The 18,853-nt window shown below is 45.0% G+C and overlaps 1 protein-coding gene across 1 annotated transcript in view; it reads left to right on the top strand.

Annotated features, from left to right (window-relative positions):
• Positions 1–18,853, top strand: part of LOC131286224 (A disintegrin and metalloproteinase with thrombospondin motifs like) — an 89,034-nt gene that overhangs the window by 57,125 nt on the left and 13,056 nt on the right. Inside the window, exons 5-6 of the mRNA XM_058315151.1 lie at positions 4,959–5,094; positions 5,205–5,470. Coding sequence (XP_058171134.1) covers positions 4,959–5,094; positions 5,205–5,470 — 402 coding nt within the window. The remainder of the gene's footprint in view (positions 1–4,958; positions 5,095–5,204; positions 5,471–18,853) is intronic.

Here is an 18,853-nt window from a genome sequence, read left to right on the forward strand (position 1 = left end):
CGGAGATCGCACCGAAGGTCGAAAACCTCAACCTGACCTAGTCCCCCACCGTCCACCGAATGTGTTTCAATCGCTTTTCGTGCCCAGGGGTCGGGAGCTGCATTCCAGGCTGCTTTTTCTGGGCCGATAACATGGGCGAACGCCACAGCCGGAGGCACCCAAACAATGTTTGACCCAGTTCCGAGTTCGACCGAGTGGGCCCAGAAATCGATACATAATCATTCGCGTTTCGTCAAAGCGAAATTTCCCCCATGCTGCGGGACAATCTGGTGGCGTTTTGACGACGGAGACAGTAGCAGTGGACCACACACCGACACCGGCGCGGAGGTGCATTCCGGCGGTCACCAAACTGAAGTCGGCGTCTACATGTCGGTTAAATATCTGAAAAACTCATTCCACACAGTGTCCCGCGGTGTCTAAGGCTGGTGGAGGAAAGGAGGGTGTGTTTTGATCGGCGACGAGTGTTACATAATTTCCAAATTTTTGGAACTGTCGCTACGGTGGATGACTTTGCGAGCGTCTGTAGAATTGGGAGTCCCCACCGCAGGGTTCCGAACTCGTGGACGTGATAGCGACCTCCGATAGTCCGTTTTTGGATGCCCCCAGGCAAAATAAAGCCAACACACGTCTGAGCTGTGACGTTTCCAGTTAGTCGCTTCTCAGCCGGCCATCAACCTTTTGTTTGGCTCTAAAAATATGTCAGAAAACGAAGATTGCGGCATTAGAGCGTCACAGACAAACATAGGGTTCCACTACGTCTGTGTAACTAATAAACTCAAAAACAATACCTAAACTTTTATGCTTCACTGCCCTAGATAAAAACAATGAAGCAACGTGTTATCAGCATTAAACTATCAACACGTCCAGTCCCTGTTTCTCTCGCAAGAAATGTCCAAGAAACAATCAATCCTGCTTTCGCCTAGCGAAAGAAAGGTTCGTCGCTTGCGTACCAAACGGAGTCGTCTGAACGGCTTGTCGCACGCACGCCGCAGCGCTTCTTCAAACTGGCACGGCAACCTTTACGGGTTGCTCCCGAGCGCAAGGTTCAAGGTCTTCGTGTCGTGACGCCACCATGCTGTGCCCGTTTTGTCCAGACACGGAGCACTTTCCTTTCTCTTGCGCGCCGGCGTCCGATCGGGTTTGCGGTTTCGCCGGTGGATGCGACCGGTCCCGGGAAGATGCTAGAGCACCGATGGCATTTCTCTCCCTTTTTTTTCGTTCGTGATTTACCAACAGCGTGCGTTGTATGGATGTTTTTTTTCTGTTTATAATGCATCGTCCTCGTGAATTGCCCGAGGTGCTGCTGATGGGTTTCACTTTCAGTCAAAGAAGTTAATTTTTGGAAGAAGATCACGATGCACATGACCCGCGGTGCGCTGAGTATTTCAACGATACCCAGAGGAACTTCGGCAACGTTCCAACGATTAAAGGTAATTTTTGAAACGTTTCCATCGTTTCGCACGTATCCGCGACCTTCCGCTGCTGGTCATTATAGTTTTGCGAACAATTTTACGGATTTCATCATTTTAAGGTAATAAAATCGTTCGGAAGTTTCGTTTTTGAATCATCAGCGTATGCCATTACAATTGATGATGTTTTCTAACAATTTACTAAAGATCCTCTTTGTTCCGGAACACACCTGTTGTACACTGCCATAAGGAAGCTATCGGCAGTATAATAAATATGTGTATCCAAAGAAGGATCCACGATCGTGACCAAGCACCGTCGACGGGGTGTTCATCAGTCCATCGGGGTCTGATGAGACTAGAGACCTGACCTGCCTCACCAGCTCCCATCGGTGCAGAACGATCCAACCATTGTGGGAACACGGACAATTTCGTTGTGTCGATCTGCTACAGAGCCGCAGGATGAAGTCACTAATCAACTGTTGATTGGGCACCTTTTACGGTGGGAAGTCTCATCGAGTTGGTCAGGATACGATCGTCTGGGCCGGCAGTGGTGTCGTACCGTTTTACGATTTACTATCGCACGAACGTTTGCGGTCTGCCATTTAGCACGTGCAAACAGGTGGTTTACAGATCTATCCCTTGGATTGTAGGCAGAGCAAACCTCCGCGTGAGTCAAGAACTATCGATTACTTCAGTTCGTTAAGTAAATGCAAAGATCCGATTCCGTGCCGTCTGGGAGATTTTATCGATGATTAAATCGAATGATCAGTCAGCGTTTATATCGCGTCAGAACATCTTCCTCATTCCTGATTGAGTGTGGCAGCGTAATGAGCTTAAGGAGATTCCATATTGAAGCTCATTAATTAAACTGGCAAAGAGTATCGGGTCGTCCGTTTTGTAAAGGATTGTTTCTTTGAATGAAAACATCCAGTGAACCTCCGATACCCTTTGCCGGGTTTTGACGTGCTTCCCTTTGAACTTTTGATTTCACTCCACCGTATGGGCTACCAATAATCCATCATCATGGCTATGCCCCCGGGAAAACGCTTAAGGGTCAGCCACGAGAAGCGTTACCGAAGAGGGGGTAAGAAATCTTCAACGGTCAACCTGTGTCAAGCGAAGAATCTAACATCTCGAACCGATGTTACGCAAGCCCGTACGGACGCATCAATCAATCGCGTCAAGCGTGGTCTGCGGCTGGAGCTGGATGAAAACTCTTTGCGCAATTTTCCCACCTCGCTTGGGCCTCAGATAACTATCTACGGGACCGTTAAAGCCTTGGGGACATAACGCTGGACCGAAAACAAGCGCCGCACGAATAAGGACATAACCGCAAAAATTGCATTTCACCATTGCAATGCAGGTGGAACCATTTGTCATCTGTCTATGGCCGTTTGATGGGCTCTTCAGATATTCGACATCGTCTTGGTTTTGTCCAGCCGATGGAACTAGGATAAAAAATATACACTCACAAATTTGGCCCTCATTCACATTCGAGTTTGTAATACAAATACGAACATTTGTTTAACAGATCTATCAGTTTTTTTATGTTCAGAAGAGATTCAGAAGTTAGGATCTTAAGTAGCTTTTAACATTTAGTAAAGCCGAAAGCACTTATCCTAAACCAATGTATAGATTGTTCTAAAGGTTTCAGGAGGGTTTCAATGGTTTGTGGTTTCTTTACTAAGCGTAGAATGTTGCACTCTAAGATGAGAAGCTCATTTCATGAAATTGCTCGTTTCGAGAACTTCTTTTTATTTTCTTTTTATATACCTATATGTCTCTGTTTCACAATACAGCACCTTCATGCACACAGGGATGGGCTAAGGACGACTATTCTCCAGCCAATACTCATAGATTGCATCAAATATCGTGCTCAGACCTTCGGCAAAGCGCATTCATGCGTTGTTGCTGCATTAAAGCTTACTCCCATCTGTTGACCGCGTTAGCTAATCCCAGCGGACACGCCGCGTATCTCCTCGACTTGATCCGTCCCACAGGGAGGTGCACATTTTCACACCTCCATCTTCCATAAATCGATTGCCCGATCCAATCCAGTCCGGTCTGGCGATCGGGTCCGGTCAATTCAGGTCGCCCAAATGGACCCACAAGGACAGCGTTCGCTCGTTGCTCTGCCGGCTACCGGTTCGGTCCCGCAATCGCTCCGGTGACCCAGTGACCGAGCCCCAGCCCGACAAGATGTTATATAAGTTCTGGATGCGCTTGCCGTTTCTTGCACGAATTTTTAATTTGACCGAACGTTTTCGAAATCCTTCTCTGCGAGCGGGAGTGTGGCTGACCAAGGAGATTGTGGGGGATTGTGGAACCATCGAACTCTTGCGCCCTGCCCACGGGTTCGGCATTGCCCGAACGATCGACCGGGACTTACCAAATCGGTCTACGATCCGGTTCGATAGAGATCGCCATCGAGAAAAACTACTTCTCCCGGGTGAAGCGCATGCTCATCCGAAGGTCAGCGTGAGGATGGGTAGGATTGGGAATTTGAGTTCGATCCAGTGCTTTATGGCGGTTTCGGTGATTTCGGTCAAGGCGAATGGATTATGATCCTCGATCGAAGCCTTTAAAAGGGGGTTTGAAAACAAACATAGCCATGTGAAAGGCGCACGCCTCCGGATGAGATGCATCTGGAGCGACCTTCAAATTTTTTTCCAAGCGTCACAACATGCGGTTGGTTTTGTATTGACTAACCCTGATCGTATCGGGAGCAACGATGGGCCTTTAAAAAAGGTAAATTAATGCGCTTTGATTAACATTAATCGGTTATTTTTTGGCGTATATCGCTTATACACTCAATTAAAATGCTCAACTGATGATCAGTATGTTGCCATTATTGTTTTAATTAAAACCAAACTTACCGTGTGCGTGAAGAAAAGGGAGGGCGACTCATTATACTCTTAATTATTTAAACGAAAATCACAAACAGCGTTACTTACCACGTACACCATCATTCTACCCCCTAAAACCACCAGCGCATCTTCATCAGCCATTTACTCTTGCATCCCTTCGAAGCAGGCAATAAACAATGCACCCTCCGATGAACCACTGGTTGCGACAGGTTGACAGTTTAATAAGACAAACGAAGCAACAACAGTCCGCTCGTTTAATTTTACGTTGCACATAAACCCATTACCGTTTTGTGCCTTGGCCAAACACGTGTGGGACTTCGGTGTCAAAAGGCCAAAAGCCACTTTAGGAGGCGACTTGCCTCGGCAACGAATGCCCTTGCGTCCATTAACCTTTTGGGTACCCCAAAAATCTCCAACTGCTCGTGATGTTAATACTTACGTCCAAAGCAATGGGACGATTCCAAATCTGTTTTTATTTGGAAACCCATTGACTAGCACTAGCGATGGAAACAGTTGTGCGTTTGTTCGTGTATTGAAGATGTGCTTTAAAACGACGTTGGGTGATTTTCTTCGAATGTTTTCCCTCTTGCTGTAAAAGCCCATGTTTATTGGTTGAAGGACGCCGACAAGTGTTTGATTTTAGTTAACATGTTTTCTTCTCCGCTTTTCTTTCTACTTGCAGGAGGGTAGTATAGGTCATGAACTAGTGATAAAGCCAGTGCCAACCGAAGTCTCCCAGGAGGAGGATGGAAGTGTTCATCACGTTATTTATAAGCGCAAGACTCCCGAGGAGCACAACGATCAGCTAAGTGATTATGGTGAGTTAATATTCAAGTACTAGGACAAGAGAAGGTTATGCTTTCCCTTAAAATTTAATCACATGAACATTCATGCGATCATCTTCACTTATTAATATTTATATTTTTAGCATTCATGGAACCGGACCGGCTGCAGAAACGGTTTCGCGCCAAGCGCAGCCCACAGGGCTACTATAAGAGCTCGCGGGCCATCGATCGGACCATCTACCCGGAGATCCTGGTCATCGTCGACTACGACGGCTACCGGCTGCACGGTGGCGACAACGTGCAGGTCAAGCGCTACTTCGTGTCCTTCTGGAACGGCGTCGACCTGCGGTACCGGCTGCTGAAGGGGCCAAAGATTCGCATCAGTATCGCCGGCATCATCATTTCGCGGGTGAGTATTGCCCTGCTTTGAGCTCGTCCTTCATCATTACTCCGAGGGGTGTTCGTTTAAACCGTTCGTGAAGCAACACACAATTATGCACACGTTTTACGATCCCTAAACTTACACCGAAAGCGCTCCCGAAGCCCTGCGCTGAATGTTCATTAAACATTTGTAACAGCGCGTGTGAAAATGAGGTAGTTTAAATTTAATTTCCATTTTACGATCGGATAATGATTGCCCCCGATTGGACATTGAGATTTTGTTTCTTTATTGGGGGGACAGCAATTTGCCCATCATTAGCTTTACGTGTTGCCCTTACACGTACGGTTTTATGCTTTCATTGTGGACGCACACAAACTAAATATTTAAGGGCATCAGAAACGTGGGAAAACATCAATAACGTGAATCAACTAGGCTGACCTTAACGGTAACGTGAAGAAGCCTGATGTGAAAAATATCGACAGCTTATTAGTTCAAATTATTCCACATTAAATGACAGATTAGTTCTTCTGTTTTCAACATCGCATCACGAAATATTTAGTTGTTGTTATTAGTGTCGAATTTTATTTGTTTTTTCTAATCACGGCACGGTAATTCCAGTTCATGGGCAAGTTTCTAATTAACTGAATATGACACGAAACGTGGCTATGTCATCGATGACACCACGAACGTGCGCAATCGGTCGTCGCTCAAATTAACAAAACGCGAAACATCGCAACATTAAATTGCTTGACAAAGTGAATTGTAGAAAAAAAATCCCAACTTCAGCAAATTAAACCTCAAACGAACCGCTCTACCGAAGCCAGTTCGGAGGATTCTTTTTTCCTCCGCCTCTCGTTTTGCCTTCCATTTGCGACATTTTGCCACAGACGGATTGGAGAGATCATTCTCTTTCCTCCAAAAATAGCCTCCAATAACGGTTACCGAAACAAAGCATTTCACGGGAACGCCGGAACGAGTTGGGGCTTTTATTTTAGCAGAAGGCAAACACCCTTGCGCAACCCACCCCGTCTGTCGATACTGAAGATGAGCGTTGAGATGACGTTGATCCATCCATCAAACTCCAGCCGGCCCGGCCAGTCTAATGGGCTCGCCACGGGATGGAGGAGGCGAAATGTAGCTGTGATTTAAGCGTTGAGAGCGACCCCGACGCGCGTGTGGAGACAGATCGCACCGGTGCGATTAATCTATCCGTCGGTCTGGCAGATCCGTTGCCGACGGCACTGGGTCAAGCGCTGAGCGGAACGACACCCGCTGCCGGCGTTGGATGATGCGTGAAGTGGACGAGAAGCCATGTTTGGCTGACTCAAAATGGGCATCAATCGGGGCGAATTGAAAACTGCATAGAAGCTGTCGGGGGAGATGGACCGACGTGCCAGCAATAACCGGTGTAAGATCAACGATATGGAAATTCGGTTGTGTCGTAAGTTCCTTTGCGTTTGAACCTCCAAATAAAAATTTGGCAAACTATTGCAGCCTCGGTAACTTAAATTTATTGAACGGATAAGTAACCCTGAAAACCATCCTTAACCTTTTCAAGCCCAATTCCGATCAAAAGTGTCCCAGTGGCAAAAAGCGAAAGGCTTATTACCCTACGGCCCATCTTCCCTGCTTTTTGCAACACAACCACCAGCTGACCGATGATATTTGGCTTCACCTTCTCGTTGTGAACGTGAACTAACCAGGGGGAGAATTTATGCTCCCGGCGGCCTACATGGGCTCGCATAATCGCATTAACCTTGCACCCCCGCCAGGACGGGGAATCGGCAACACACAGATTCATCAATTCAGGGGCAAGCTGACTGTGTGTGCCGTTTACATGTCGTTGCATATGTATCGGCTAATGGAAAAACTAGCTCCAAACTGTGGACTGGTCACCGGATAGTATGATCTATTGCAGTGCCCACCTGTCACCACCAGCAGAGGTGAGAGTGTGGCGTTAGGTCCTATTCCGCACGCATCGAAGGACTTCGGAATTGAATAATTTTGTATTTATTTCTATACTCACTTCGCAATGGAAAACGTCGCTCTACTTTGTGGCGGCTGCGCTTGGGCCCACGCAGATGGCAAACGCGTACAATATCTGTGTCATTGGCACCGGACCAGGCCAGAATCTGACACTAATGGCAACCGTTTACAATTAATCAACACCCGCAAACACCGTGTGACATGCGATGACAGTTGTCTGATTCAAGCCGGTCAGATGGTACGGCCGATGATGATGATGACGATGACGACGGTGATGGTAGTGATCCCATGTGAAGGTTAAGGAGGTTTTGCGCTATGGTTAGTGTCTTCAACCTCATCCAACGGACCACACGCGTTAATTGACACAGCAGTGGTCAGTTTCTTTTTCACCTCACAGTTTACGCAATGTAAAAAGGGCTACCGCCCTTTGCTACCCAGTGGAGTTCGCCAGTAGGGTCACATACGTGTCGTATCCGTCGCAGGCACGTGTCAGAATAGAATGAGTCATAAGTCAAAGGGTTAACAGCGTGTAATTTTTATAGCAAAGCTAAGTTGAACAATAAATGTTTCTCCTTCCTCTTAATTAAATAAAAACAGCATATGGCGATGAACGCATCCACTGTGACAAATTAATTACGAAATGGTTACTTTTGTTTTAAATTTCTTTTCTCTTTTGAATTGTATATACAGAAAAAAACTACGAATCACACATGGTAAAATGCAACAAACGTAAGATATATTTTTGCGAAAAAATAGTTTGTTTAATGCACTACACCCTAAAAGTCAGTGCACAACAGCTCAAAACAGAATTAAATTTTTGTGGGAGGTAATTATTCCTCCAGCGATTGAACAATAAAAAAAACAAGAACCGTATTTAAAATTGATCAAGAACCAGTAATTTTATCGTCATAGCAGACTGGGTTTGGCCTACAATAAGTGCCTCAACTGTTGCGAGAATGATGAAAATTTTTCTTGAAAGAACAATATTTAGAGAACAGTTCAAAGAACAATCTCTCATTTTTACTTTTGTAAATGGCATTTGTTTCTGATTTTACTTGCTGTCTACTGACTTTTGTGGCGTTTGTTTGTTCTTCTTCAAACATCGTAACCCACTTTCTTTTACTTGATTTCAAATTTTGGATTACAAAGCATCTCATAGTTATCTTCCATTGTTTCACTTAAGTTAATTCGTATTACAACCAAACCATAATGGAGATCTCTAAAGTATGAGTGGTCACTACTGTTTCCTAGGGCACTTTTAATTCTTTAACCTCTGGTGTGTACATTGCTACGACGTATTGTTTGATTATAAACATGGAGATCATAAATAATACCTCTCGACCTATATCGTGCGCTCTGGGTGAGAGCTAAATGTCATCGAGAAAATCAGAAATTTCATCATCAATCCTCGGGTCGTACTCGTGATTTGTGCACGTTCGTAACCTTTTCGATGGAGTCCTACCGAGCAGCGTCACGTGTCGCTTGCATACCTTTCACTCTTTCGCCGGCGATCCTTGCACCGACTTGATGATCTAGATCACGCAGCACATCCTATTCAAGGCCAGAAGCAACGATGGTGTTGAGCAGTAGGTTACATTGTGGTGCTTTTCTGCGTCGAACATCTGCGGTACGCGATGTTCTTTGGTTGCTGAAGTGAGGTTCGTGTTTGCCATCTGCGAGACATCGACTAGCTCCACCAAAAGTGCGGTTTGTGATTCAGAAAATGAGGCTTTGCCGGTGGTTTTATTATCATTTCCATTCTGGTTTCTTCCCTGTGCCGTTTAGTTCTTCTTTACCTTCCTCGGTGGTTCTTTGGTGATGCGCGACGACCGGTCTAACAGCCGGTGATGATGATCCACCTGATCCACAAACAATCTTCTTTTTTAAGTCACTTCGTTTCTCTCTCTTTCTCTCTCTGTCCCCCGTATCACTTCACCCATACTTACGGCTGGTGCGGTCCAAGTTTCACGCGAATGCGAAATCCGAAGCCTACGGCCGAAGGGAGCGGAGAAGATGCTGCGGAGGATACCGCGCGGGTGGCAAAGCTACGCGACATAAACTACAGTTTTATGGCTTTCGTCTTCGACTTCGAGTGTGGCTGGTTTTCCTTTCGCCACCCTCCGGCCCGTTCCTCCTTGCTTCCCTTTTTTTTCGTGCACCAAAGACGACCGGTTGGCTGGGCCCGGTGCTGGGTCGCGTCCAAGTGCAAATTAGCATACCCGCTTGTCTAGTTCTTGGCCAGGTTTCAACACCGCGAAGATTGCGAGTGTGTTTGATTTGAAACCCGGCGCGCGGCACTTTGGCTTGTTTTTCTTTTTCTTTCTTCTTCTTCTAAACCACGCCAAATCTGACCGGTTCGGGGGGGATTGTGGCCGATGTCGTTGGACCTTTCGGTGTCTGTGTGGCGTTTGGGGTAGCCAAAATTTCGAAAATTCGAACCCCCTTCCACCGTTGCCAGGTCGCAACGGAAAATGGTCACCAAGAATGTCATCATCCCTATTTCTTGCAGTTTGACTGCGAAGCAGTGTAAGAAGAGTTTTCTTCTTGTTTGCCAACCTGTTTTGAAGCTTTTATGTTAATCTTACTAAAAACTTGTTTCAAACAGTTGTTAGAATTGATAATCATGGATGCAGTTTCCATGCGCTTTTTTTTGTAATTTTCAAACAGAGGCACAAAAATGAGAAAAGAATCCCCAAAATCCAGCCACTTATTTGACCAAACACAAACGAACGAAATGGAAACAAAAAATCGCCGGGGTTCACACGTTCGGGGCCTTCTTGCACGCCACCATGGGAAGAGCACCATATGATGTGCCGTACCTCGTGTCGGGGTCCGGCTCGACTTAAACAGTGAGCCAGTGCCCAGTATCATATGTTTACCGTCAGCTGACGCATCCAAACGGGACGGTGTGCGGAACGGAAAACTGACCGGGTGCGTTCCATGGTAACCTTTAGAGCTTGTCAAACATCGGCCAGTAATGAGCAAACAGAGCTCGAGAGCCTCCCCCCGGCCCCGGACCGAAGAAACGACACGCACACCACCGTCCGGAGCACGTGTTTGCGCAGCCTCCATCATCGGCTCCGAAAAGGTAACATCGCGCTGGCCAACCCTCTCGAGCGTCGAACGCACCGAACGTGGATTCCGATGTCAAGGTGCAACGAAAACTGTACACATTTTGCTGCATCGCGGCGCAGCACTAAAGGGCAGGTGCATCGGAGGATGTGTATGGGTGTGTGATCTACATGCCGTTACAGGCTCCCTCGAAGTGACGACGGGTTTTGTAGGATAACGATGTCGTCGTCACTCGAAAACGCGACGGTTTGATTGACATCGTGGTCAGCGAAAACAAGCAAAAGCACAACTCGACGCCAGCAAGACCATCACTTATCGTGTGCCGATTTAAAGTGCAAACTCAACACGGCCAACGATGCACTTGGATGCAGGTTTCGGGATCGAGGATGGCATTGAAATGAGCAAACAGTTGTTGCGAGATGCGTTCAAAGAAATGCGGCGGTGGGTTTTACGACAAAAAAACTACTTTTAAAGATCAACCGCTGTTTTGAGAATGCACGGTGTTGTTATTGTTAATTTTATTTTGTTATTTTTGAATGATTTACCCATTGCATACTTAACATTCAACGAAAGTATAAAAAAGTTTTGAAATATTTTTTTTAACCTAATTTATATTACTTCAATCCTTATAGCTAGTTGTCGTTATAATGTACTTTAATAAGCTTAAAAACTTTATTTATTTAATTTTAATCTGTTCAAAAAATCAAATTGCCCATAACGAGCACATGATTTTATTTAAATAGTGGTATTGACAGTCCTTTGAAGAGTCTTTAAGTTTTGGTTTATTTAAGGAGACTCTAATTAACCTTCTCTCTTCTATTCGGCTCATTGGATTTGATAACAGACCCAACTAATAAGTATCAACTGGAATTGTTTTTTTCATTATCAACACGTGTGTAGGGCGCAGGCTAATCCCACTTCCGGTCGCGGAGGTAAACAAACAAACAATCACATTCCACCGCACTTACCAGCGCGTGCATTTGAACCTGCTACACCATGCGCAAACGCCATCATCATGTTCCCTTTGCGTTTTGTATCTCAATTAAAACGAGCAACAAAACACGGTGAGAAATGAAGCGACTTACAGAAGGGAGGAAAAAGAACACCAATCAAGTGCTGCGTGAGGCGAGTGGGGTAATGGGAAGTTTTCTCAGCAATTAACATAAATTATCACAATTATTTTACCCTACTGCAACGGCGCTCTGGTTAAACAAGGTTTGACGACAACAGTTTGATTGACAAATGATCCGCGCGAATGGCGATGAAGATTGGCAGGGACGATAAACGCTTGCTTCCGGTCGATGCAAGACGAAGGTGTTTACAGGCAAAGGACAACATGGTGAATTGGTTCACTCGAGGAATTGATTCGAAATAATCGAAAATTATTGTTTGCGAGTTGATCGTTGTGACCCAATTTCGCAGCGAATCTCGAATGAAATAAAAACAATCCAAAGTTGCACAAAAAATCGATCTGACCATCGCACGTCGGGGGCTCGTCGGACACTCGTCCCCTCTGCTCCTACCGAGCAAAAGGGCACATCGATCGAAGACCCTACGGCATCCGGCGTCGCGTCGCGATGAGCGGCCGAACAGTCGAACAACATTAAGTATTGCAACACTTGCGCGCGCGTGATGGAAGCGCGTCAACGTGTTGCCTTAGTAAAACTAAGGTTGACCTTTCATGCCGGGGCCGGCTGCGCACTAATTAGTGGACCTGCCGTGGCTGCGAGGTGGATCGACGACCTACATACTCACCGGTGTCGGTTGTTGATTCAATTAAGAGTTTTCGAAACAGGCGCTCGAACGGACGCTCGATGTCTCATCGCCGTGTCGTCGTTGTACAACAGGTTGTGGCGGTTGTAAATCCTGCTAAATGTTGCAACATTTCACACCGAAAAGGGCCCCGAGTAGTAGTAGTAGTAGTAGTATACATTTATTTCCATTCTTTACATTTCGTACATCATTTGTGGGTTTTCGCTTTTTATAGATAATGGGTTCGAAGTATTCTTTCCGCATTGTGGTTGAGGTTTACTAGCTATTTGCTGTGTATCATTTTTGGGAAACTGTTATGAGAAGATTGATGTGTATGAGGGAAAAAGAAATTGATGGAATGAAAAACCCTCGAGTGGAGTAATTGTTAAATTAAAACTAAACCTAAGCTAACATCTTTTCTAAATAATACAATAATTTCTACATACTAAATTAACACTTACTGACTAATAATCTAGATGTGATGACCTATGGATTGAAGTTCCCTTATCATTTGATAGGTGCTGGTTGCACATCTATCAAAGAATTTGGTTTTGTGGTTAGCTAAGATTTGGAATAGGGTATTTATATCACAGTCCTGATGCAGTGAAGACGTTCTGTACCAAGGAGGGACTCTAAGTATAGCCTTTAGGAACTTGTTTTGAGCTCTTTGCAATTTTAGTTTATGAGAATAAGCGCAATTTGACCATACTGGTGAGGCGTAGGTTAGGATTGGGCAAACTAGTGCTTTGTAGACTAAGATTTTGTTTTTGAAATTTAATTTTGAATTTTTATTCAAAAAACAGTATAAAATTTTAAATATTTTTTCACTTTTGTTGTGCAGTATTTCAATATGCGTTTTAAATGTTACTCGTTTTTCCAGATGAAGGCCTAAATATTTGATAGTGTTTTTCCAGGGTATTCTGTTCAAAGGGCCCCGAAGGGTGTTTGGGTTTACAGTGGAAGCGAAACCATTAGTCGCCTCGAGTGAACTAACTTTTCTCAGTTCATTGAATGCAAACATCAAACCTCTTTCTATGCACACAATTATTACAGAAGACAATCACGACGACACCCTTTCACCGACATGCGAAAGTGCAACCTCGACAATCGGTTCGCTGATTGGCCACGATCGATCGATTGCAAGGACAGAGTGCTGCATCATTTGCGAAATGGAAAACACACCCCATCCGTACTCGAGGAGTCTCTCGAGACAAAATCATAACATTATCTTGAGTGCAAGCTTTATCACATCCGCAAGACTCGGCGCGCAGACTGTTGAAAGTATAAACCGATCAATCTATAACAAAAGAAACTGTGTTCGTTTAGCAAGCAACACTGAAGTTCCGGTTGCATTCCTGTCGTCAAGCGGATGTTGCAGTTCGGTGCGGACAGGATGATAAAATGGGTGTCGGTTCGCTTATGCAATGTGGACAGCAGTTTCGCAAAGTTCAAAGCAGCTACCATTGTCTTTTCGACACAATTATTGCACGGGACGAACACAAATGTTTGCTTTTCGCTCGAGTCTCATTTTATTGCACCGAAAATTAGACGAAACGATATACAACGGTTCGAATTGATTTATTATATTGATATTTAAAAAAAAGCTTTCTTTGACAATATGAACGAACATGACCACGAGCATTATTGACCCGTCAGGAAGCAAGTTTATTTAGGTTTTATGGTTCTCCACCGACCGATCAGAGATCTTGGACCGATGACAAGCTGACATTTAACAAATGAACCATAACTATTCAACGTGGTTCAATCAATGTCATATTTTATGCTCGAACGAGAATGCGTTTAAAATATACCTGAAATAAAAACGTTGGATTGAAACGGTCAGAAAAAATCTAGTTCGCCAGATAAATGTTAGCACAAGCTCTCTCCTCCTCTCTTTCTTTCGATCGCAAAGTTCTTTTTTAGTCGGTGCCACTCAATGTCTGAATAATGCATGCACTTCCTTCGTATACGCTGCGGGTTACCTATTGACAAACCACTTCTTAGGACCTTAGAACCAGTGGTCGGATACGAGCGTCGTATAAGGCATTATTGACGTGTGATTTATTTAGAAATTAGCGCCACAACTTCGACCCAAGCTGTGGTGGAGCCCGTGATCGGTGCACCAAATGGTCTCTCGCCCTATCGCTCACCATATCCTGCGCAGGATCGGAAACGCTCCGAAAACGATTTCGCACCGATCCTTTTCGGTGTGCGATCAAGATTTGCCGATGACCGAGCGGTGCAGCGTGGCCAATTTGGAACTAATTTTCGTGTTCGATCGTAAAGCAGGATACATTTTTATGAGCGGCTCGACGACGGAACGCATTAGCATATTTGGATTACTTGTCAACCGCGAGCGAGCAACGGTTGACCGGCCGTTGCACTGGTTCAAAAGTCAGGCTGATTTAATCTGACCCATCGCACGGGGATATCGATCGAAACGTTCCGTTTTGCTGCTTTTCTTCCTAATCTGCATCTTCTTCCAATCGCTATCAACGCACTGCACGGTTGGTAGCTGCTGGCGGCCCGATAACCGACAACCGACTCCGTTCCCATCCATCCGCGGCAACCTGCTAAAGCAGCGAACCTTGAGTATATGCGTTGCAAATTAATGAATTTGGTTATGGATGCTTCAGCAGGTCGTTATCGCGAAACTAAACGATTTCAGTCACCATTTTTTGATAAAATACCACTAAAGCACAGAACAAGGAAGCGGCCGGAATGGATGCCCGCGACTTCCGTCGCTCGTAAAATAGACCAAGCGTGGGGAAGAATACACCGAACCGAAGGCATACATCCCCGACCAGACAACCCAAAAATAAAATGTTTGTTTTCTGATACAAATCACCTTTTTCCTCACGTTGGCATTTCCCATTAGAGTGCGTTGTTGTTATGCGTTGTTTGATGGACGGAAGTGTTATGTTTTATTTTAACGATCTCGGGCACGAAGACGAGCACGGTTTTTTTTCCCCTCCCGCAACCAAACAGGCGTACGAACAAATTGTCCTCCACGGTTTGAAGGTTCGTCGCTTTTCCGGGCTCGCGCAAGTCTTTTGTTTTACTCACGCCAAGCGTTCGCCGCGCGTTAACTCGTCGCTAATGAGAATTTGTGACAAAATCGCACCCGAAAAATCATATCCCTTCCAATCCGCTCCATCTGCGTAGTGTTTTGATGAAATAATTAGACAAAAGTGACTCGCCTTTAGAATTTGTTAAATCATCTTAATAGCGTTGGATTGACACAATTGAATCAAGAGCTATTGTTTGCTCGCCTTGCGCGCTTAGTTTCACAGCACTCAGCCCCTTCATTTAGGCAAAGGGAGAACGCAAAGAACCACGGCTTGTGAGTTTGACCCTGTAGTCGGCGAACCAATAAACAAGCGCGCACTTTTCCAACGTTACCGGTGGCTTTAAGCACTTCCCGTGTTTTTCCCCGGGGAATCTTCACGGCTACGTGCGCTGTTTGAATAACTTGTCAGATTCAAGGTGTAATTGCGCCGGGAGAATAATGGCCCCGGTGAACATTTTGTCATTCTTGCTCATCGAGCAGCTTCTTCAGAAGACAATAACCTTCCTTTGTGGCTTTGTGGACGCTCAATGCACGGCGGGCTGAAATGATCCTCCACAGCCAGGTGAATGTGTTTCCCTCTTGTTTCACACCGCTTTTACAAGATCAAACAATCTCAAGCGCTCTTTATCAAGTGCATACACGGGTTAGAGGAAAAAAAAGGTACATTACGGAAAGGAACAATAATTCTTCACACCCTCGAGCGAGTCATGTGATCGTAAAGTTAATGTTTGCCAATTTAACACTACTTTTTAAGGTATGGTGCGGTAGAATGGCTTGAGAGGACTTGTTTTTTTTTTTCTTCTCTCCCTTCCCAATAAAAAAGCAGTTCGCGGAAGTTGATTATTCGCGAGGAAGTGAAGTCTTTTCGACACGCGTTGCCGCTCGAAAGGTACCTGCACGCTGAATGATCCTTGTAACAGGCGAAGCTAACGTTCAGTGATTATTGTTTCGTTTAAGCCCTCCCAAAGCTCATTGACATGAGCCCGCTAGATCAGAACTCAATTGATCTTAACACCCAAGTGCCGTTGGTTTCCGCCCGATCTGATGTTCACCAATTTATGGTATCTTGTTTGCATTGATTCACCTCGCGCATTTGGTCGCGCCGCCAAAGGGATCTGTTTATGCAGCTCGTTTAGCCGTGCTTCTTCCCTCTCTTTTTCACTGCCACATTACTGTATTTCGTGCACCGCTCGCGAGACAAACTCCAGAGGCTTAAGTAAGTTGCCCGCGGAATGAGAAAAATGTATATTTTCGGGACCGTTAATCAGTCGCGTAGCGAGATCGTTTGCAAATTCTTGCCCGTTTTTTGTCTTTTTAACTTTGCCCAACATTCTCCCGCAACTTTTCGCCCTCACTTTCCACTTTCTCATCGTGCGCTCCTTCTCCGAGGTCCCGCTTTTCTTCCTCGCCCGCTGCTTATGATGATAACGAAATATCCGTTTTTATGATCCAGCTTCATTAATCGATTTCCAGTTGTATAATTAATGTGAATATGCAAATTGATTCACCATCATTCACCCCGTCGTTTGACGCGCTCTCAGGTTCTACTTCGTCATCCCACCGATGGTGGCTGCTGTGTGGCGCAAAAACAAAGCAACAAACTGGAAGGGAAAAAAGTCACAATCTGTGGTGAGAAGGAAAACGAGGGAGCTTTCCTCCCTGAAATCTCTTTCAGCGAATAAAACGCAACCGTAGACGCACCGGCAACGCAATCGGTGCGAAAGATGTTTGTTTGCCGCATTTTGCATTGATTCATCTTACTTAGATGCAATGTTTCATTCTGATTCATTTCGTTTCGGTATCGAGCATTCGTTTCGCTACTATATTAGCATTGAGAAAATTGGTTTCTCTTTCTGCAAAATGCTTTCTTGCGACGGATAAAAATCTGGAATTAGACAAATTTTCAACGCAACATTTCACTCGCTGATCAATAAAGCTTATACCAAAAGAAGCTCATTGGTGGAAGGGCGGTTTGGTTCAGCTGGAGTTCGATGGCTTAAATTTCAAAGACCCAAACATTCCGTGCTATAAGATGTTGGCCCTGCTACACAGGTGTTACTCGGCCAGCCATCGAAAAAAAAAGAAAACAAACGAAGCGTTCCAGCAAACAACGTTGATGATGTCAGTCCTGGCCAGAGTCGAGACGTCCGCTACGCGTCGCGGCACGTAAGCAGCATAACGAGCGTTCTGGGTCTGCGAAGCTCGCGCACAAACTGTTAGGAAGAGAGAGGTTATGTGCCTTTTCGATCCGAGCCGAGGCGGAGAATTTGTGAATGACTATTATCTGCTGGGTTATCTCGAATACTAGCAATAGGAAGCGATTAAACGATCGATATGTAGAATGGAAGATAACCAGGACTGTTGTATTGATATAGTTTCTTTACTCCAGAATTAATTTTGAATAATAGAACAACTATGATTTCTTCAGTACACAGACTTTTGAATTCGGAAAACCTCAGCCGTTCGGGTCGCCTCAGCCTTTCCAATCTCGGGAGTCAAAAACTCTCCCGTCGATAAGCGACGAACCCGACGGCCAATGTCCAGTGTCCCACCCCGATGTGGCCGGGGCCCGATTGGAGGACAAAATAAGCGGATAACTATAAATTATCAATAAGCGCTAAATGTCGTGAGAATAGGTCGTAAATTTCCGCGTTCTTCGCCATCGCCTTCATCGTCGTCGTCGTCGTCGTCTTCGTTGGTCGTCAATGGCCGTGCCCGTTTGTCTGCCGCTGGTCTGACTTTTTTTTTCGTTTTTTGCCTGTGTGTTTGAGATTTTTTCTGCAAACCCAAAAGACCCTGCCTTTCCGGCGGATTCACACACCTGGCAGCGCTGGCCAGTCAGCCGTCGCTGACGTATACAACGCGAACAGGGTAGCGTGTCACCCAAAACACACTTGTGTCCCTTTTTGGGTGAGTTTTGTTTAATTTTTTACATATGTAAAGTTTTTGCCATTATACTTCGACGCTTTCTTTCGTTCTTTCACTCTTTATCGAACATCTTACCGTGGCCATTACAATATGGCGAACCATCGAAAGAGTCTGCATCGTAATTATTCAATGGAGATGAAAAAAACAACCATCCTCTCTCGTTTGCTTGCGCTAACGAATGTAGAACCGATTCCCAAATTGGCCAGCTCGGAAGGAGTTTGAGTAAAAGTTTTCTCGGAACTAATTTGTGCATCGGCACATGGCATGCCTTCGTGAATCTCTGGCGTGCGTCGTCGCAATCAGGACGACAAGGGATGTTCTTTAATCATCTTTTCCCCCTAGCGATGCTGTAGATAATTAAAGCATAATTCAAATAAGAAAAATTGTATCACGTTAACTTACAATGGAAAGCAGAAAAATATTTTATATTATGCATTTATGTGAGCAGTTTTAGTCAGGAGTTTGTTCATGGTAAATTATATAATTTATCTCAATGTGTGTTTTAATATGGAATTTTTCAAAAGTAAAACAACAATGATAGAACCAAATCCTGTATGAAAAATAACACTACAGGGTGAGAAAATAAACTTGCACAAGAGATT

Source organism: Anopheles ziemanni, chromosome 3 (assembly GCF_943734765.1).
Source record: "Anopheles ziemanni chromosome 3, idAnoZiCoDA_A2_x.2, whole genome shotgun sequence".
Classification (NCBI taxonomy): domain Eukaryota; kingdom Metazoa; phylum Arthropoda; class Insecta; order Diptera; family Culicidae; genus Anopheles; species Anopheles ziemanni.